The 21,942-nt window shown below is 43.5% G+C and overlaps 1 protein-coding gene across 2 annotated transcripts; it reads right to left on the reverse strand.

The window, feature by feature from the left end:
• Positions 1-706: 706 nt before the first annotated feature.
• Positions 707-17,911, reverse strand: ASB9 (ankyrin repeat and SOCS box containing 9). 2 transcript variants are annotated; one of them, XM_045203266.2, is made up of 8 exons: positions 17,853-17,911; positions 17,384-17,610; positions 11,648-11,727; positions 9,313-9,420; positions 6,219-6,369; positions 5,169-5,303; positions 3,442-3,633; positions 707-905 (listed from the first exon to the last, which is right to left on the reverse strand). In XM_045203266.2, exons 2-8 carry the CDS (start codon positions 17,475-17,477, stop codon positions 781-783), a joined length of 885 nt encoding a protein of 294 aa, XP_045059201.1. In that variant the 5' UTR covers positions 17,478-17,610; positions 17,853-17,911; the 3' UTR covers positions 707-780. The 2 variants fall into 2 exon arrangements, with proteins under 2 accessions (XP_045059201.1, XP_045059202.1); XM_045203267.3 differs by lacking the exon at positions 17,853-17,911 and having other exon boundaries at positions 3,377-3,633; positions 17,384-17,731.
• Positions 17,912-21,942: the final 4,031 nt, after the last annotated feature.

Consider the following 21,942-nt stretch of genomic DNA (forward strand, 5'->3'; position numbering starts at 1 on the left):
CTAGTGCAGGGTTTCTCAACGTTGACCTTGGCACCATCTACATTTTGGACAAGATAATTGCTGTGTGCAACATAGAATGGTTAGCAGCATCCGGGTCTCTACTCACCAGATGCCAGTAGCACGGACCTGCCATCCATGCCCAGCTGTGCCAACCAAAAATCCCTGCAGACATTGCCAAGTGTTCTCTGGGGGAACAAAACCTCCCCTGGTTGAGAACCACTGGGTTAGTAGCTACTGTGTTGGACAGCACCTTCTAGAATATGCCTAATATGTGTATAATATTTGGGGTGAGAAAATGTAATTGGCCCCATACTAGACTAGCGCAGTAGTGGTTCTGTCATAAGAACAGGGAATCATTTTTAAAAGTCAGATGTAGCAAACATCTTTCTTCTTTATCTGTCTTCCCATGTAGCGGAGACGAAGCCAGGGTAGTAACACTGGACAGACTGACGTCCCTGATCTCTGAGTCTCGGAGGAGAGAAGGGACAGTACCCACCCAATAGGGCTTCTGTGAGGGTTAAATTAGATAATGCACAGAGTGTTCCTAGCTCACCTTTTGGCACACAGTAGACACACAAAACAATAGTTATGCTTTTAGCTGCCCTCTTCCAGAAAGGAGGGAAAAAGTCTCCGTGCCTTCCAACCAGTAATACAAAAGTACCCAGTGTGTTTCCATTGAAAACAAAAATCCAACTGGAAAAACTGGTCATGCTCAATAAACCTAACTTTATTTCTAAATTCAGGTGGCCACAGCACACGATAACGTTTGCCTTGGCACAGTTAAATGTGTAGGAGAAACTGCTTCAGCTCCTGGGGGAGGAGGAGCCTGGTGATCTTATGATGCTGGTGGACCCCGAAGCACTTCCGGATCCTGAGGCGGCACAACTGCATCAAAGAAGCGGGCCCTGGGGGAAGATGGTAAAGACAAGCCTCACGTTGGTTTCAGTGATCTAAGACGACTTTTTGTTTTCCTTCTTTGAAAACATACAAAATATAGGGTGGGGCAAAAGAAAGTTTACAATCGTGAGTGTGCAGAAACAGTTTATTCTTCTATTAATAGTTATTAATTATTGTATTATCTTCCATAGGAACAACTGTAAACCTCCTTTTGCCCCACCCTGTGTAATATTTTTACAAGGTAATAATACAGTACTGTTTAAGACCATTTTCTGTTTCTTATAAGAGACCTTCATAGGTTTTGTTCTTCCTTTTCTTGTTCAACTGAAATGAGTTTATCCCTGGCTGGTGTGGCTCAGTGGACTGAGTACAGCCTGCAGATGAAAGGGTCTCTGGTTCCAGTCCCAGTCAGGGCACATGCCTGGGTTGCGGGCCAGGTCCCCAGTAGGGGGCACACGAGAGGCAACCACACATTGATGTTCCCCTCTCTTTCTCCCACTTCCCTTCTCTCTAAAAATAAATAAATAAAATCTTGCCAGGGCTCAATTTCTTTTTCTTCCCCAGCAATACTCATGATGCTTTAAGGCCAAAGCATATTTAGAGGTGGCTCCTTGCTGCCCTGAGAAACAGTCATTTAAGTTTTCATTGCTGCCATGAGAACCCTGGTTTTAGATGCTTTTCAAGGTGGATGGGATGGTAATATTCTCAAATTCCTTTCAGGGGCCACCCAGAGACAGATATTACTGCGTTAAATTCATAGGTCTGGCTTTCTGTGCTTGCCTGTCCCCATTTCCTGTGGGCTTCCAGCCCGCTGAGAGGTGACTTCACCTGAACCCCAAAGATAACTCATGCAGGCAAAAGAAGTGGCGATTCTCTCTAGTGGCAACTGACACTTTACAAATCAGTGGGATTATTGCCCGCACTGTCACTAAAATGTGAATAACAAAATTAAAGGCAACATAGGCATCTCGGAATGGCTTTGGGCAATAAAGTGCAAAGGAAGAGTCAGTGCAGGAAGTTTGAGAATCCAATGCTTTCCCAGTTTTAAAAAAAGGGTATTTTACAACTATGTTGGTATAAAGATCAATATAATCCAGGTTGAGTTTTATTCATTTTCTTCCTTCCGATTTCAAAAGAAATGAAAAGATTTCTGTGGTCTCCTAAAAACATAGGCTTCAAATATTGTGTCTGTGCCTACTGGAGAAATTGGCCCTGTATATATAGATAGAATTTTTTGAAAACAAGAAATCTTCAAAATGCAGGTAGAGTTGCCTGGGGATTATCCCATCGGTTAACATAAAGGGGTTTCTTCTGGACTGTTCTTTGTGCCTGGGGTCAGTCTTCCATAGCTCTCTGCTCACAAGGCTTGGGGCGTACAAGTCTTGTTTGGGAGCCCCAAGGCAGGGCTTTGGCTGCAAGTACCCTGGCACACTGGGAGTAAGAGGAAGAAGAATTCCATGGCCACTTTACATTTTGCCCAAGGCCGGCCCTAATGCTCAGCAGTGGGGAGAAAATAAGCAGATTAAAACATCAGAATCCTTCTAGTAGGGAAGCCTGCTTCAAAGACATATAACCCCTAAAACGTAATGTTCACATTCTGGTGAAAACAAAAACAAAACAGGTCTTAAGGTAGCTGCTCTCTTCCCTCAATGGGCAATTAAGAATGCAATCAGCCCTGGCTGGTGTGGCTCAGTGGATCAAGTGCTGGCCTGCGAACCCAAAGGTCACAGGTTCGGTTCCCAGTCAGGGCACATGCCTGGTTTGCAGGCCAGGTCCCCGGTGCAGGGCATGTGAGAGGCAACTGATCTCACACAATGATGTTTCTCTTTCTCTCTCTCTCTGTCTCTCTCTCTCTCTCCTTCCCTTCCCCTCTCTCTAAAGGTAAATTTAAAAAAAAAAAAAGAATGCAATCAGAAGGGTCTTTGCTCCCTACCCCAACCCACCCCTGACTTGCAGCCCAGGGAATTGCCTTTACCCCCTTGCACACTGCTCAACCACAGGTTTAGTTGTTTGGGTCAAGAGTGTCAGTCCTTATTTATGGAAGAGCGTGGACTTAGTGTTGATTAACTTACAACAATAAGTTTCCAGATTGCTGTGAATCATTAAAAGTAATACCCTATAATGCTCCATCAATGCCCAGGAGTTCAGCACACCTGTCGTGCAGCAGAACATCCCGAGACATTATACAACCTCAAAGAGGCTTCTACTCACTCTAAAGCATGTTTCAGATAAGATAACGTTAATATTCAAATCGTAAAACAATATCTTCATGCTTTGAACACTGGCCAACCCCACATATGAATATTAGATTATCCAAAACAGTCTGTCTCCCATGTGCCAAACAACAAATGACTATTTACTACATCGCCAGTGGTGTACTTTGGGGAATACTAAATCATCTCAGCCCCCCACATTTAGTAATAGGAGAGAATGGTATTTTTTTTTTTTGTAGGATCAGAAGTCAGAACGCAGTCAATACCTGCCTCCTGCTACAGCCCGGAAGAGCCTATGGATAGGGCTTAGGTTCGGGCAAAGGAGAAGCACCTTCTCTCTGCAAAAAGAGCTGGATCAGACGGTTCTCTGTAGGCACCAGCTCCAAGGGACGTTTGCCTTCAGCATTCTTGGCCAGAGGGTCTGCTCCGAAATCCAAGAGCAGGCGGGCCAGCTGCTCATTGGACGCCTTGGCTGCTGCATGAAGAGGGGAGTCCAGACCTCGGCCTCGGTTCACATTTGCTCCTAAAGAGTCACAACAACAGAGAGTGAGCCAAGGAGCAAACTTCAAGCATCCTCCTCCTCAAAGTACTGTGCCTCAAAATTCCCTAACAACCAGGCATCCATACTGGGCACAGCAGTTCTCCTGAGGAAACAGAAGATGACTTGATTCCATTTAACAACATAAGGAACATGTCATTCGACCGTGGCACTGAATGTACAACATGAACCGTATAGCATATGAGGGTTTAAACTCGCCTATAGGGACTCTCCATAGATGTGGATACATACAAGAAATATCCTGGTGGCCCGGAAGCTGCACATTGTTATCGGGGCCCTGATACGAGCCAGTACTGACTAGAAGTGAGGCTACATGGTGAAATCGTGTCCACAGCAAGCAGTTGCATTCATACACTGAGCGACTGCCACGGGGTTTTAAACCTGGGATTTGGGGCTGTGTGATTCGGACTGTGAAGAGCAACCAGCCTGTGACGGCATCTCCTTGGTGGCCAATCCCAAGATCACAGGGAAGGTGGCAAAGTCTTCCTCTTTAGGAGTAAGGTGGATTTCTAGGATCATCCCACCCAATTCTATCCCTTCACTCTCAACAAATCCCCACTCTAGCCTGGATGCTGGCTCACACTGTGACATGTGGGGACATGTGGCTTTGCTGCAGCTACTGTCTTTTTAGTAAACTGGGCACCTATGGCCACTTAACAAATGTTAACTGCACTGTTCTGGCATTGTTCTTGGCTTTGTGAGGGATGCCGAACTTGGCCCTGTCCTTATAGCAGCTTAAAATCTACATAGGGAAACAGAAGGCAGAGGGATAGGGAGAGGGGGAGAGGGAAAGGGAGGGAGGGAGGGAGGGAGGGAGGGGGGAAGGGAGGGAGGGAGAGGGAGAAATAGAGAGAAATAATATGAGTGAATGAATATGAATCTCCTAATCCATAGCAATGGTTACCAGATGAGTAGAAGGCAAAAAGAACTATAAAAACATTCAGGGGAGGAAAAGGGTACTGGAGTTTTAGAGACTAAACAGGGCTCAATAATTAAAGAGGGGAGGAAATGGTGTTCCAAGTGTCAAAGGAGGGGCTGGACAATAGCAGGGAAGTGAAAAAGAATGATGCTACATAGGCCTTTTCAAAGACAATATAATATTTACAATGGGTTAAAAATGGGGCAAGTTCAATTTCCAAATTGAAGACAAGTAGTGAAGAAGGCCCCAAGTAAGAAGACTGGGCCCTAATCTAGCAGTTTGGGGAGTTATGCAAGGTTTAATAATCTGATTGGCTGGAGGATGGAAGCAGAGGAAAGGGAGGAAAAAGTATTCATCATCGAGGACCACCCTGGGAGGAGATATTACCATCATCATCGTCCTCATGATAAGAGAGAGCTAAAGTTCAGTTTGAAATAATTCCCATGGGAACACAGTGAATATGAACCCTGAACTTTTCCAACTCCACTGCCCACACTTGTTCAACTCCTACAATAGAAACAGCTTTAAATACATTTATTTTTCATTTGCTTTCCTTGTTTCATTTTGCTTTTTGTTTTACCTGATTCCAGAAGCTTCTTGGCACAGGATAGCTTCTGGTTTTCACAAGCCAAATAGAGTGGAGTGCCCAGGTGACTGATGTGATGGTCAACGTCAGCCCCATAGGCCACAAGGGCCTCAATGCACTCCGAATGGCCTGCAGCCCAAAGCAAGAGAAAACAGTTACCCAACGAGTTCTCTTAACTAGGGAAACAATACCTTCCCCATCTTTCGGGTTTTTATATTTTTTATTGAATATATTGGGGTGAAATTGGTTAACAACATCATACAGGTTCCAAGTGCACATGTCTGTGATACAGCATCTGCATGTTGCATCGTGTGGTGACCACCTAGTCAAATCATCTGTCACCATATATTTGACCCCCCTTACTACCCACCATCTCCCCTTCCCCCTGGTAACCATATTTTTAAATCTGCCAGCAACTTGTCCAGGAGACCAAAAGCTATTTCCTTTGCTTAGAATAGGGAATGATTTTAAATACTGCCATCAGTTAACGGGTTGATCATGGCCGTGACCTGCGGCTCTGGGTGCAACTGCACTGGAGTTGACAAGCCACGGCAAGCAACCAGCAACATCCGCCTTTTTCAATCGTTCGGGCTTTGTAATCAGTCCCTGCACAGAAATGACAGGGAGGGTTGGGGGGAGGTATGGACGAACAAGGACTGAAGGCGGGCCTGAAGAAAAAAGGCCACAGTGTGGGCCACAGGGCAGGGACGCTAACTTACAACCTCACCAAGGACAGGTCCTGGGAGCAACATTTGGGATGCTCTAAAAAGGTAATTCTAAAATGTTCTGTTCATCAGAATAACCTGGAGGGCTTGTGAATCAAAACACAGGTGGCTGGACCCCAAGCCCAGAGTTGCTGGCTCAATAGGTCTGGAGCGAAGGCCAAGAATCTGCATTCACGGGCTAGATTACACTGATACCTCTGGTCCCAGGGCCCCACCTTGAGAACTATTGCTCTAAAACAGAACTCTGCTTCCTTCTTTGTTTTAACAGTGAGATCCCTTGAAGGAGTGGTTGGAAAACTTCAGTTCTCAACTACTTTACCTCTCTTTGCAGCTTCATGGATGGGAGAGGCCAGATCACTGGCAGGGTGGGGACTGGCTCCAAAACGCAGAAGCAAATCCACACAGCTCTCGCTGCCGCTGACACAAGCATTGAACAAGGGGGTGTGCCAGTCCGTGGTAACGCCATTCACCTGGAATGAAAAGCTCCACTGTGAAGGCAGTCAGTGGGGTGTCCTGTGTTCAAATCCAGGCTCCACCACTTCCAAGGTGGTATTTAACGTCTCTGAGCCTTAAACGCCACAACCACAAAATGGGGCCCCCCCAAAAAGAAATTCCATGAGGTTTTGGTGAAAAACAGAATGAAGCATGGAATGTACAATGTCAAAAGAATGTTACTGAGTGTTCTGTCTCTTTCCTGGCCTCCCCAGGAGCCCAAACTGTGAAGCCAGTTAGGATAATTTCAGTATTTTACAAACTAATCTCTTTATTTCAAACATTCCATCCTAGACCCCATCACACCAACCCACTTTCTTCAGAGCAGCCAGAGCAATCTTCTAAAAGTGTTAACATATCATTTTTTTAATGTTAAAACATGAGTTTCACACCAATATAGAGTGAACACATGCCAAAGATTTGTTTCAATTCGTTCATTAATGAGGGAGCCAGTAAAATGATGAGGATGGCTCAAAAGAGAATTTAGATAGTCAATCAATGGGATGCTGAAATAAATTTGCTAGACACAAGCTGATTAATGACCTATTGAGCCATAAAACTATAATCTTTGGGATTATCTTTTCTAATGCTGGAAATTTCTAATAGGGAAGAATAAAGCCAAATGCAGAAGTTATTTTTCTTTTTCTTAAGAAATTCTCTGGTGAACACTTAAACAATAATGCTGTGAGGCAAGGCCAGGACTACTGAGGCACAGAAGACGTCCACGGGTGCAAAATTTAAGGAGACACTTACTCCCAGGTTCAACTAACATTCCAGTGTGGGTGAGCAGCCCTTTAAAAGTACGCATGCTAGGCACCTCTCGCTTTTCCTTAGTCCTGGCCCTGTTTCAAAGTTTTGCATATGTTTTCTTAACCAAAATATAAGCCTGGTGATGCACTCACCTATAGCTCTCTATGGTTCTCAGGACAAAGCCTATTTTCTTGGCACGGACAACAATGGTATTTGTATTCTGATCCCTGTCACCCACTCCATTCTGCTGCTATAAGGAATGATGTGAAATCACAAATGTGCTTTTCACTTCCAGGCCTTTGCATTTGGTCTTCCCAGAGGGAGGGAAGCCCATAATTTTCCCCAACCCACCATTCAGCTGACTAACTGCAACATGTTCTTGAGGCTTCAGCTTAGACATCATTTCCTACAGGAAGCCTGGTTTTGACTCTCTCATTCCATCAGAAATAAATGGGTTAGAAGCATTTCCGTGTGCTCCCAACAACCCCCTGACTCTCAACACTTCACACATTGTGGAAGTTTGCAAAAATGACCACAGATTCTCTGCACAGTACGCAACATGGCTTCGCAAGTCTTCATAAGATGGAGACTGTTTTTCCAGTCCTTGAAGCAGGGCTTGCCCACCTGACTTGTTTTCAACTTGCTTTCGCTGATAGAACAGTAACAAATGTGTTACAAGCTGAGAGCTTGCCTTGTTTTGCTCCTCTTGGAATCCCTGCTACCATGTAAACAAGACCAGGCAGCCTGCTAAAGGATGAGAGACCACATAGAAATTTTCTGGCTCCCCAGACATCTCAGCCAACCCAGTCAAGGTCATTAGGAACCAGCCTGCTCCGGCCAATCTATCAGCTAACCTCCAAGTAAGCCCTGCCGAGGTCAGCTGAAGCAGCCCAGTCCAGAAGAGCTGTCCAGCCAACACAAGGAATTGTGAGATAAATAAATGGCTATTGTCTTAACCCATTAAGTCGGGGTGGTTTGCTATGCAGCAAAAACTAACGAATAAAAACAGTGTATTGTAACTGCCTTCTCTGGCTGAGATGTTATGCATTCAACAAACCTATTTCCTCTCTGTTGGGTACACAACCACATTACATTCCCGGGCCTTTCTGGAAGTTAGATGTGGCCAGAGTTCTGGCCAATGCAATGTGGGTAAAAGTGATCTATGTCGCTACCTAGACTGGTCCTTAAAAGTTTTCCATGCACAATCCCCCACATCTTTTCCCCTTCCAACCACCTGGAATGGAGACCGCCCCGAGAGCACACACATGAAAGCTACTTGTTGAAAACAATGGAGCAGGATGAAGAAGCCTGTGTTCCTGAATCACCCTGGGGAAAGAGCCATCCAACTGGCAACACACACACTGGAATTTCAGTGGAGCAAGTGAGAAACTTTCATTGTATTAGGCTACTGAGATTTCAGGGTTTATCTACTGAAAACAGCTAGTGTTATAGTCACTAAAACATTTGCTCATCTGGCTGTCTCCTCATTTAGTTTATAAGTTAGGCCTATAATAAATACTCAATAAATACTGGTTGAGCGAATGTGCAAAACTCATATATACTTTCCTGGTCAGGTTTTTCTATCACTTTTGAGCATGAGGAGACTTAGTTAAAGGAAGAATTACTGGTCCCTACTCTCAAATTCAATGCTTTTGTGTCCCCTTCCTGTAGGACTTCTCATTATGCTATCCTGATTCTCATTGTCCAAATAATAACCATATACTTCATCTCTTACAATCCTTGCAATACTACAATAAGTTACACAATGTCTTATGTCTTCCATTTTTCGGGTGTAGACTGCAGAGCTCAAAGCATAATTCACTTGTTCCAGTTTCCAACGATAGTAAATGGTAGAGATGGTCTGGGACCGTTGTTCTGCTCTGGAGCCAAATGTGTGTTTCGTACAATATTTCACTGCCTTCAAGACATATGAATAAAGACAGAAATTAACAGCTATTTATTAGTAGTGACCATCAAAGAAAATGATACAGACAGGACCATACTTCCAGTTGCTAAAGCAGACAGGCTTGATGGACATGTATTTCTGAAAAAAAAAAACCCTCTTCGTATTTCAAATCAGGCTAATCACAAATGCTGGAAATTATTCTGGAGGGTGAGAAATAGTCATGTTTCATTCATGGTTTCTAAGATGTTGTTCGAGTGGCACTCACCTGAGCTCCATGGTTTATTAGAACATTTGCACAAGCGCGATAACCTCCACGACAGGCTTCATGGAGTGGGGACACACGATTTGCTGTGACGACGTTCACAGCCCACCCCTGGAGAAGGGAAAATGGGCAGAGTGAGGGGTGCAAAGCATCGGGTCCATTTTCATCTGGCTTAAAATCTGACAGTACACTAAGGTACTGATGGTGACATAGAGAAACAACAGAAAGAGATCTTTCATACTGCGGGTGGGAATGTAATACGGGACAACCACCCAGGAAAACAGTGTGACACTATCTATTAGAGTCTGATGACACACACACACACATGGCCCAGCGATTTGACCCTTAGGTACATACACTCAAGACTGACTTTCCTTTTGCTCTCACTCTCTCTTGTTGGCTTATTGTTCTGATGAGGTCCATGGCAAGGAACTACTCCTGCATGTATTCTTGGCTGGTGGGCTTGCCCTACGATGCTCCAGCCTTTTGCCAGAAGAAAACTTCTCATGTAGACACTAGTCCAAGGATGGGAGATCTGACTAATGCAGGTAGGGATTGGATGCTCATTTTATAAAAACAGAAACTGAGATGCCAAGAAGGTAACTTGCTCAAATAACGTGATAGAGCTCAGATGAAGGCATGGTTCCGGCTGATGTCCAGTCAGCTTACAAATACTGAATACACATGAGTGTAAGTCCAATTCAATAAGTGACATATAAAAGTTGTAATGATCATTTTTTGGTCATATTAAAAAAAGGTAAATGTTTCATTTTATCCTAGAAGCATCTTAACTTCTTTTAGCTGGAGTTACTATCTACATTTCTACGTATAATAGGCAACTGCTATCAAAAACAGCTTAAGACAGTGGCCTGGGGTAGTCTGCAATCTTTCTTCAGAAGCTTTTTTCTTATATTAGGATTACTTGGTACAGAAGGATCCCTGAAATTGGAATTGTTTGAAAGCACAGTTATTTTCACTAACCAGTACCTGAAATGTATCACGTCCTTCAATTATGTATTCAATTAAGAATGTAAACAGCAAACTGATAGGACTATCATGGGGAAGAATCACAGGTATTTTTATGATATTACAATTGTTACAGATATTTAAAATATGCAAAATAGATGTTCATCTTATTTAAAAATTATGGCAGTCATCAGAATCACCACTAAATCTTATTTAACTCATTAACAAAGATGTCCATGCATTACTATGTCACACATGTGTCATTTAATGTCTCCATAGCTTTCTCCTGCATTGTTTTATGTATTTAAAATGCTAGTCTGAGAAGGGGTCCACAGACTTTGCCAGACCGCCAAAGGGGACTATGGCACAGAAAGGGTCAAGAGCTCCTCACTTAAAAAGATCTATTGTCTTTTCAGAGAGCAGAACATCCTGAACAAAAGCTGTTTTAGCAAACAAAATATAACCAGAGACATTGAAATTAAGAACATTGTAACGATAGCCACAGGGGAGTGGGGAGGGGATAGTGGAGAGAGGAGTCTGTAGGAGCTACTATAAAGGACACAAGGACAAAATCAAGGGGGAGGGTTGAGGTGGGGGAGGGAGGTGGGACTGGCTGGGGTGGGGTGGAGGGAAGGGGAGAAAATGCAGACAGTTGTAACTGAATAAAAATAAATAAATGAATTAAAAAAAAGAAAGAAAAAGAACTTGAATGGTGACTTGAATTGAAGATAAATTAATATCAAACTGGGCAGAGCCACGATCAACTGGAGATGCAGTAGAACTGAAAATGTCATTGAAATTATAAGGTTGCAAATTTAAAAAGACATTTTCCAGCATTGTTTTATACCAGGGGTTTTCAACCCCAGCACTACTGACATTTTGGGCTGGACAATTTTTTGATGTGCAGGGCTGCCCTGTGCCATGTAGGATGTTTGGTGATACTAGATGCCAGTATCACCCTCTCACATCTACTCCCGGCTACGACAACAAAACTGTCTCCAGACATTGTCAGCTGTCACCTAAAGCGCAAAATCACCTCAGGTGAGAACCCAAATTACATAAGACGTTTTAAGAACATAGTCTACTGAATAAAGTAAAGGAAAATTAAATGCACTGATTTTCCCAGTATTCATTTAATAGGTATTTATTAAGAGTACCTACTATGTGCATAGAATTGTACTGAATTCTAGTAGCATGTCAGCCTCCAAATTTGAAAAATTGGTTGGATAGGATGGGATTCACCTTACTTTGCTGAAGCGGAATTTGTATCTTAATATCAGACTATGATTTTTTTTTCTCAGTGTGGTGAGCAATAGGATGTGCTGGATATTTATCTTTTTTTTTTTTTTTTTCCAAAAAAACCACCCCCTACCTGTCTGATGAGATTCCGCAAAGACAGCAGACGCCCGTGGATCGCAGCTTCATGCATTGGAGACCAATCAGACACATCATCTGTATGTAAAGGGAGGAACAGGTTACGCCCTACTAATGTACTTTAGACCTGGAAGCTCACCCTTGCCCATCGGTAAGAGCCTAACGGGCATTAATGGTTGGAGTCAATCAACCAAAACTCCCATCAGAAGTTCACCATTTCTCCCCTCTGTTGACATTTCTTGTACACGGTTTATTTGAAATGTCTACATAGCTAAAAACTACATCCAGCGTCCAAACTAAGGGCAAAGGAGGTAGATTAGGATGACAGATGGATTACTGTACTTCTGTTTACACACTGATTTCAAAGGCAAATGGTCCATTTAGTTAAGTGAGAGCTCCACTAATTAGCAGCATTAATGTCTTAAGCTGTGATTGCCAGTGTAGTTTCCTGCATGAAATACAAACTTCGGCATCTCAGCAAACAGTACCATATACTAATAGTAGTAATCAGGTAATTACATACACCATTAGGTTTGGAATCAAATATACCTCTTGTCCCAGCATGAAGTGCATTTCAGAGCTCAGTCTGACCTTGTAACTGGGACGTTATGTACCCCCAAAGGCCGTGTGCCAGTGCGATTAAGAGAAAGCTCTGAACTCAGGCCCGATCGATTTCCTCTGAGCTGCGCGTCCCTGGACAGGGGCTAAGCATCAGTTTCCTTCCCCATAAGTGAGCAGCGCAATATACTTACCCATGGCTCAGTACCTATTAGACACTTTTATTATCCTGCCCAAACACTGAACAGAGAGTCTTGATTACACCCCGTAATCACTGCTATTTAAAATAGCAAATTTGTTCCACAAGCTATGGAAGGAACATACATTCTTAGGAACGAAGCAGGAAAACCGTATCCCCAAACATCCCCACATATTATATGCTTTCCTCTCTCTGAGTCTGCCTGTTATCTGAATGAGGCCTGGACATGAATTTTTCTCATCTTAAGTTGAGACTGATTTCCAAAACAGTGCAGGAAGTGAGAATGTGAGACGGCTCGTCTGAACTTGCTTCAGCTCCACACGACTGCACACAGACAAGGCAGCACGGTCTGATGCCAGTAACATCTTGTAAAGGAACTGCTATCTCTCAAAGGCTGGGGACACTTGGAGAACCAGGGTAGTTACTGATGCCTTGCACATTGAAAGGCCATCAAGTAGGCGGCAAGAACACTGTGTACTTAACACGTGTTGGCTGAGGTCTGCCTGCTCCGTGGAACTATCAGTGCCCCTGAAAATTTGTCCCAGTGAGCAAATCACCATCTTTCCAGATGGGTTCACGGAGCATGTAATAGGGAAGGAGGCGGCGAACGAGCTCACCTACACACTGCCCATCCGATGCTTTCCGTCTGGGTTCGCTAAGGGGCTTGAGGCGCCTTAAATGAAGAGGCTTTTCCTACCTTCAAAACTTTATCCTCAGTGGAAACCTGGTGCCCTGCAAGCGTTCTGAGGTTCCGACTTCTCTCAGGAAAAACGTTGCTGCTTCTAGTGCTAGGGGCCTACAATGTAGACTGCAGATACAAAAAGATTTCTCTGCAAATCACAATGAAAAGGAAAACTAATTCTACCCTGTTGGTGCTGATGCAACAGAAATCCACACAAAATCCTGAGTGAGAAGAAAGAGTCAAGAATTGAAAAAGCCTTTGAAAGTCAGTCATAAACAGATTTGCAAATGGACCCTAATGGATCACTGCGCGTGATGATTAATCTGTTTTCCCTACCGAGTGCTCAGCTGCTAAGCAATATAGTTTCCACACTTCTCAACCTTTCTTAAAGCTACCTCAGATAATTAGAGGTGACAGTCCAGGCAGATAATTTGGGTTCCAAATGGTCTGCTCAGACTTCATTAAAATGATGCAATTATCTTATCAACTGTAGATAAAAATGGCCTTTACTTTCTATTCATTCCTCATGGAACCATTACTTCTCCTCTTCGGGGTGAAGGAAGGCTTATGTGTTTCTCTATGGGGAAAAAAGGCCACCTGAGGTCTTGTACTCCTGCTTTTCCACGGAGAGCAGAGACATCTGTGTCTTCGAGAGGCACAGGGTCTTCTCCCAGTGCACATGGTAGGGGCTGACAATACCTATCCATCTAACAGCTTTATTGAGTCCCAATTCACATACTGTACAATATACTCATTTAAAGCTACACTACAATGGTTTCCAGTATATTCCAGAGTAGTGCAACCATCGCCACAGTCAATTTTACAACATTTTTATCATCCCCCCCAAAAAACCCTTGCCCATCGGCAGTCACTCCCCATTTCTACTTCCCCAACCTCTGGAAAATATTGGTCTATTTTCTGTCTTATGGATTTGCCTATAAACATAATCATACAATACGTGGTCTTCTTTCACTGAGCTTACTGTTTCAAGGTCCATCCACATTGTAGTATGTATCAGTACTTCACCCAGAAGCAGCTTCACCTGCCTTCCTGCTGATACTGGAAAGAGCAAACTCAATGGGAAAGGGGACCTTTTCCTCTCAGAAATTGGATGATGCCCACAGTAGGACACTACAGATGAAAGGGAGGTTTGAGGTCACAATCCCCTGTCCACTGACCCCACCAAAGCCTTGGAAACTCAAGGGCCATCATGTGTGTAGAACACATTATCCAAGCCCTTGATATATATTCAAGATTCTTCCCCAGGACTTGTTCAGCCAGGGTCTATTGGTTTTACTGCCAAAAAATAGATACTAAATGAGGTCAATGGCAATGCCATTGATCCAGTAGCTCAGGGTTAAATGGGGCAGGGAGCTCTCCTAACGAAACCGCTCCACAAGTCCTCCAATTAGTGCCATTAAACTTACCTTTCTTTTAAATTGAGCCCCCATCAAACCCTGCAGCACATTAGGAAGGCTGCCATTTCATTTTTATTGCCATTTCTGAAATGATTTTTGAAATTTCCATTATTTCAGAAGAGGTTTAAGATGCACTAACTAGTACATTCTAAAAAGAACTATTCAAGAAGCTCTGAGACCCCAGTGAATGCTGGGTAGCAGCATTAAATCTATCTTGCAAAAACATTTTGCAAGGTCAAGGGGAAAAAAGAGAAGATGGGCTGCTCTGAGAGGGCAGAAGCACTTGCCTTCAGTCTTTGGGACGTGATAGGGTAGGGCCTACGTCATCAAGGCTGTGCATTGGCCATTGGTGCTTTTATATTCAAAATAGAACTCCTTACCCTCCCTTCCTCACTCTGCTCCCAAGTAGCTCCCCTTCCCAACTTCTGTCTTATCTAGCCCTCTTATCTGACATCTGGCTTGCAAACTTTACAATTTGGGCTGCTTTTTCTCCTTTAGCCTCAATATTTAAACAAGCAATATAGTCTGATTTTTCTTTCTTTTGAAATGATCACTCATATTTTTCCTTTCTCTGTCATTTCCAAGTTCGATGCAAATGTAACGTTCATGCTTGGGTTAGTGCAGTGGTTCTCAAAGTGTGGTCCCCAAACGGCACTGTCAGCATCACCTGAGAGCTTGTCATAAATGCAGATTCCCAGCTTCATCCCAGACCTAACACTGCATCAGAAGCTCTGGGGGTGGGGCCTAGCCATCTGCATTTTTGAGACCCTCCAGGTGATGCTGATGCACATGAGAGTTTGAGTACATGTGAGTTAGTTGAAGGATTTCCTGTGATCCCACCACAATCCCTACTGATTGTTAACTACTGGTTTAATTTACTACAGTCTTTATTATTGCGAGGGCTCTGATCCAGAATCATCAATGGCTCCCAATTCTCTGCCTCATAAAGGCTAAACTTGGCCACCTAGCTTTTGAAGCTTCATTATCAGGTTTCATCTCTCCAAACTTGTTCTTACTACACTCCCTAAGGCATTCTGCCTTCTAGTTTTGACAGTGTGTTCACTTTTTTCTTTAATCCTCACCTGAGGGCATGCTATTGATTTTAGAGACAGGGGAAAGGAGGGAGAGAGAGAGGGAGACAAACATTGATGTGCAAGAGAAATTCAATCGGCTGCCTCTCCTATGTGCTCCAACCAGGGGACAAACCCACAACCCAGGCATGGGCCCTAATCCAGGCATGTGCCCTGACAGGGAATTGAACTGCTAGCCTTTTGGTTTATGGGATGATGCTGCAACCAACTAAGCCACGCCAGCTAGGGCCCGTGTGTTCACTTTTTAACTACTGAATCTTGGAGTGTATTTACACCTGCCCACCCCCACCCACTCATGCAGCCCCAAGCAGAGTTAGATTAGGACCTTTAGAAACCCTCAACAGTGAAAAGTAGCTGGCACCCCTCTCTCATATGAAAATAAATGATACTTAGCTGTAAAATAATCATGTAGAAGTAAACCAAGTCACTGATTTTTCTTCATATTTATTGCTTTGCTGTTTTAAAAATATATTTGTCAGCCCTGGCTGAGTGGCTCAGTTGGTCAGAGTATCAACCCATGCACCAAAAGGTCGTGGGTTCGATCCTGGTCAGGGAATGTATGGGAGGCAACAAACTAATGTATGTTTCTCTCTCTCTCTCTCTCCTCCTCCTTCTCTCTCTAAAATCAGGGAACATATCCTCAGATGAGGATTTAAAAATAAAAAATAAAAATATATTTATCAAATTCATTTTAAAACGTGATTTTTGGTGCCACTCTGCTTTCTGCTGCTCTGTGTCTGTGCCCAATCCATCTGATTAATCCAGGTCTGCCTTTGCCGGTCCAAATCCCATTCACTGTTGAGAGCTCCGCTCATTTTATGAGCAAACTGGGAAAAACGAATAAATGAATGAGCAGTCTTATCTGTTCAATTAGTCAGAGGAAAGGCATTTTGTATTTTATTTCTTCTGGCTTTTCCCCTTCCAGCATTTGTATAGTAGGAAATTAGTAAGTCCTAGCTGACTGCAGGGTTCCTGCTTATTACCCCTTTGATGGCAAGTGTAATGGGGAGCCTACCAGGGTGCTGGATAGAATAATCTCTCCTCTCCTCTAATGCCTACACCCACTTTTCAAAATATTGTCAGTTAGCAGGAACCTGCTGAATTCTCACCAAAAAATGACAGCTTTCTGGAGGTGTGAGACTCTATACATTAGCAACGACACCACCTGACAGGGGAGAATCATACCTGTAAGACATGCCCAAAGTTTTAAAAGTAAGGCCCCTTTTAAAGTGAATCACAAGGACAAAATCAAGGGGGAGGGTAGAGGTGGGGGAGGGAGGTGGGACTGGCTGGGGTGGGGTGGAGGGATGGGGAGAAAATGCAGACAATTGTAATGGAATAAAAAATAAATAAATAAATAAATAAAATAAAGTGAGTCAATCACTTCAGTGCTCAGTGTTTGAACATCCTTTGTAAACCCAGCCCCACCTCAATGCCAAATACCCAAAACCTTTCAATAAATGTTTTGGCAGTAAAATTGTTCCTATTTGTAAGTAATTTTTAAACCTCCAATGCAATGTGATATATTTAACCATTGCAGCTAAAGTTTTTACTACAGAATAAACTGTGACCACTGGCTTTGGATGCTCTACAGGACTCTGCAGATGGAGGTGGGCACGTTTTGAAGAACCATGTAAAGAATGTATATTAGCAAGCTGTTGGCATCTGTCCAGTAAACTGCCCCAGGGACACATCTCAGACAGAGCCACTGAAATCGCCCAACCCTCTTCTGTCTCTGTGTTAACCAACCTCCCCAGCACTCTGATTCCACAGCCCCTGGACTCACCCCCCATCAGTGGGTTTGACAGAAGCCTGGTGTCAGGGCAGTCTTCTGGGTTCGAGGGCATGCTGCCACTCGCGCCGGGTGGATCGCCATCCATGGTGCTCTCCTGGGTCAGACAAGCTCCCTGTTCCACTTCAGTTGCTCAGGAAAAGCCCACATTCCATGCTGCCCCTGCTCCTGGGAAATTCCAGTGCTGTGACTGGCTGAGCTGCACCGTCCTGGTCAGATGTCTGCAGTAGAGAACCAAACAGGCAGAGTGATCTTAAATACTACCTGTGGGGTCTCTCTCTCTCTCTCTCTCACTCACACCCCCACAACCCCCCACACATGTGCTCCACCTAGCCGGCTGGAGCTGGCCAAAGCCCCAGCCAACACCCCAGCCCCAACTCTACAAAGTTGCTGATGTCACCTCCTTTCCAAAACTGAGACCAATCAGTGAGGAAGCCTTGGGGTTATCAGGAAGGAAACTCACAGTTTGTAACTTTTGCAGAGCGAAAGAACAGGGTGGGAGTGAAGGAAACCTTGTTCCTGGCTGCAGCCTTGTTCCCCTGCTGGGATCCTTTCATTATTTGGGGGCTTCCTGTTGAGACAAGCCCCAGAACCCAAGAGCAGACAAAGCTGGTGTTGCTGCAGCCTTGCTGAATTGCTTGCACAGCAACATGCCCAGCACACCCTGGCCATCTGCACATGTGGTTTCAATTTTTCTGGGAGTTTCTTATGAGAAAATGTGTCTATATGTTGCAAACATGCAAGTTTGCAAAGGACTTTTATTTTCTCCCTTGCAACTGCAAGGATTTCATTAAATGCCCAGCTTCACCTTTCCACACATTATACATTAACTTCTAAGTAAATAATTAATGGTTATGATTGGAAAATGGATTGCTGGCTGACATGGGGGCATGAAGGAGGCCTGCTATCTTTGCTAATTGCAAAAAACTTTTACTTTGTGAAGGTTTTGCCTTTACAAAATATTTGGCTTTTTGTTTATGTGTCTTTGCAGATACATCCTGTTTGTCTGCAACCCTGGGTGCTGGTTCCGGCCCACGGCCACCCCTAGACTCCGGCTACTCCACCCTTCCAGGTGGTAGGGGGTTTTGCTTTCCCATCAGGCAAGACTGAGTGAGTCTCAAGCGGACTCTGGCTGTGAAATGACTGCACATTTTTTTTGAGGCCCAAGATATAGCCTCACTCTTTCAGACTTATGGGTCCTCAGTTGAAAGACATGGTGGCCATTGTTAACAGTTTCACGACAGTCATTCAGATTTTACAATGCATTTCCGTGTATACACGTTGATCCCCTTACATTTTTTACATAATTGTAATTATGTGATCACATCGCTCTACGCTTTTTGCACTTATTTTGTCTTGGAGCCCTTTCCCTTTCAGCATATAGAGCTATGGCCCTTTCTTTAGTAACTATTGCAAGTATTCCCTATTGTGCCAAATCAACTTCATCATTCCTCTAGGCTGGAGGCAGAATGTTACCATTTCTTTTACAAAAGAAAAACACTGCAGTCCCTGTTTTCGTATAGATGGCTTTGTGTGCACATGCAAATGTTTCTGGGGGAGAGGTTCCTAAAAGTGGAAATGCTAAGTCAAAGCTGTATTTGTACACATACGATAATTTCTTTAGAATTAAAGACACACACAGGAGTGAGTACAAGTCAACAAGGTTTACAGGAACTACTATAAAGGACACATGGACAAAACCAAGGGGGAGGGTGGAGGCGGGGGAGGGAGGTGGGTTCGGCTGGGGTGGGGTGGAGGGATGGGATGGGAAAGCATACAACTGGAATTGATAACAATGAAAATTTTTTTTAAAAAGAATTCGGAATGAGATTAGTAGATTGCATTGATGATGACTCCCTGGTTGTGGCATTATACTACAGTTCTGCAGAAGTTATCATTGGGAGAAACTGCGCAAGGCCACAGCAGTTTTCTCCGTATTGTTTCTTCCAACTGCACGTGAATCTCCGATGATCTCAATAGAAATTTCAGTTTGAAAAGGGGGCCCTTCAGCTCTATTTGCAGAACTAACTGAGAAGGCCATGAGCATATACACGGTTCACTGCTCCAGTAGGAAAGATTTGAAGAACAGTCAAACATGCACTTGGCAGAGAAGGAGGAATGTGCTGGCGGCTGGAGGACTAGGAGTTAACGGAGGGGAAGGATGGGGAAGCTGAATGCCATTGTCCTTCTTGTTGACTAAAATTGTCACAGTACAGCTTCTTCATTGACCTTTCATTAATTCCAATAAGATAAGGTTATTCCATATTCAAATTTAAGTTTATCGTCCAAAATGACAATAAAGAAGATTTTCAGGTTGTTGCCTTAGTACCTGGGAGGGAACTAATCAGCTTTTAATCTGCTCATTATATTTATAATGTTGATCAACGTTTGTGAATATTGAAGGATGGGAACTAATTTTTCTTTAACTGTTAAACAACAGTTCTAGTTGGGAATTAAAAAACCATTACAAGAGAAGCTCATGCATTTTTGAGGATCTATTGGAGGCTCAAGTTGAGTTACATGTATATGAGCTGTGATTATTGAAAAATAGTGGGACTTAAACAATGAGCCACAGGAGAACATTCTTACCAACTTCTAGTCAGTCCTAGAAGTTGTGGGCCTGCATGTTCAGGAAACTTGGCCCGGGTGCGGTAAGCATTGTGGCCTGCGGTAGCCATAAGACACAGTCAGCCTTTATCAAGTGCAGCCTTAGCACTAGCTACAGGCTCTACCCCACCTCTCTCCCAGCTATGCGCAGCGGAGGTCACTCACAGCAAGCCTTTCCTCCCCAGGCCTTGGGGAGCCTTGAATGTCACCTCCAATCAGTCAAAGGTGGTGCAGGAGCTGAAACCTCTTGTCCTTCCAATCAGCAATTTTTCTAGCACCATACCTTTAAAACATAAAAGGAACACATCTCCTCTGATAATTTGGAATGATCTACTTTTCTCACATAACTGGCTCTGCACACTAAGATATCTGACGTTGCGACTTTAGAAAGCACCCATTCCTATTCCATCTAGCTACACGGAAAGACTCAAACAAGAATGGGCTGTTAAAAGTCTGGCATAATGCAGTATTCTTGAGGAAACAGGCAAATCACAATTGAGAGGTAGTCTACATAACAATGGGCTAGACTCTTAAAAAGTGTCTATAGTGTGAAGGACACAATGAAGGTGGTTTTCTAGATTAAAGGAGAAGAAAGAGACTTGATAATGAAATGTAAAGCGTGGCATTCGACTGGATCCTGATTTGGGCGGGGGGGGGGGGGGGGGGGGAGGCCTGAACGACATCAGTGCCACAATCATGGAAACTTAAAGATGGATGTACATCAGCCACAGTACATCGATGTCAAACTGCCTGCATATGGTCACCGCACCGACTTATGTAGAAGAATCTCTGTGTTCTTGGAAGAGGCACTGAAGTGCTTAGTGCAGAGTCATGTGCGCGTGTGACGCAAAGGGAAAATGTGTGCCCCTATGTACGCACTGTGCATCAAAATGTTCGTGCAATCGCTACAGTCAAAACACAAGTATATAAAGGACCCGGCACAAATAATGCTCCTTTTTTTTACAAAAATCTCTTATTACAAAATCATAAGCATGTAAATCTGTAACATAACAGTATCACACTCAAGCACGCCATAGGGCATTTTAGGTGAAGTGTTTGAATTAAAACTATAAATTATTACACCCATGTTATTACCCTACCAACCACACACGAGCAGGCGTTACTTCTGTATACAGCCCACATTGCCCAATCTGTTCACAAGTCATTGTTGCTTCTCAAAAACTCAACAGCCACATGTCCCAGAGCCTCAGGCTGATTGGAAACACAGTTCTCATTGCACAATTACACAGGGTCGTAAAACAAACAACAGTTTGTCTTTAACATTTTTGATGTTTTAATCGTCATGGGATTTTTTCCTTAATATTAAATTTTAATATATCGCACTAAAACATTTCTCTTGATGAAGGAGTTTTTCAGTGCCCCCTTAAATTTTCTGCCACAGTCACCTCATCCTAATCCTAGCCCTGATAAAGAATCATGAGGCCTATGGCTTATCCATAAATGGTTCATTTAGAAAAATAATTGTATATGCATTAATATACATATGCTTGCACACGTGCATATATCACATAGGTTTGTGTACACATTACACTACATATATGAGCATCTACATATAAACATGTGTGCATATACAGATACATAGAGCGATAAGCAAATGCGGCAAAAAGTTAATTGGTGAATTGAGATACTGGATACACAAATATTCATTGTATTATTCTTTTTAAAAATTTTTTAATAGGAAGATTTTTCTGACTTTATATATTTTTAGAGGGGAAAGGAGGGAGAAAGAGAGGGAGAGAAACATCCATGTGTGGTTGCCTCTCACATGCCCCCTACCAGGGACCTAGCCCTCAACCCAGGCATGTGCCCTGACTGGGAATGGAACTAGCGACCGTTTGGTTTGCAGTTCGGCACTCAACCACTGAGCCACACAAGCCAGGGCTCCTTGTGTTATTCTTGCAATTTTTCTGTAACCTGGAAATTTT

Source organism: Desmodus rotundus, chromosome X (genome assembly GCF_022682495.2).
Source record: "Desmodus rotundus isolate HL8 chromosome X, HLdesRot8A.1, whole genome shotgun sequence".
NCBI lineage: Eukaryota > Metazoa > Chordata > Mammalia > Chiroptera > Phyllostomidae > Desmodus > Desmodus rotundus.

Coding starts and splice junctions, on each gene's coding strand:
- ASB9 (XM_045203266.2), bottom strand. CDS start 17,477: ATGGATGGCGATCCACCCGGCGCGAGTGGCAGCATGCCCTCGAACCCA. Junction 11,728..17,383: donor GTCAAACCCACTGATGGGGG/GTGAGTCCAGGG, acceptor CTTTACATACAG/ATGATGTGTCTGATTGGTCT. Junction 906..3,441: donor GCTCTTTTTGCAGAGAGAAG/GTGCTTCTCCTT, acceptor ATCTTCCCCCAG/GGCCCGCTTCTTTGATGCAG.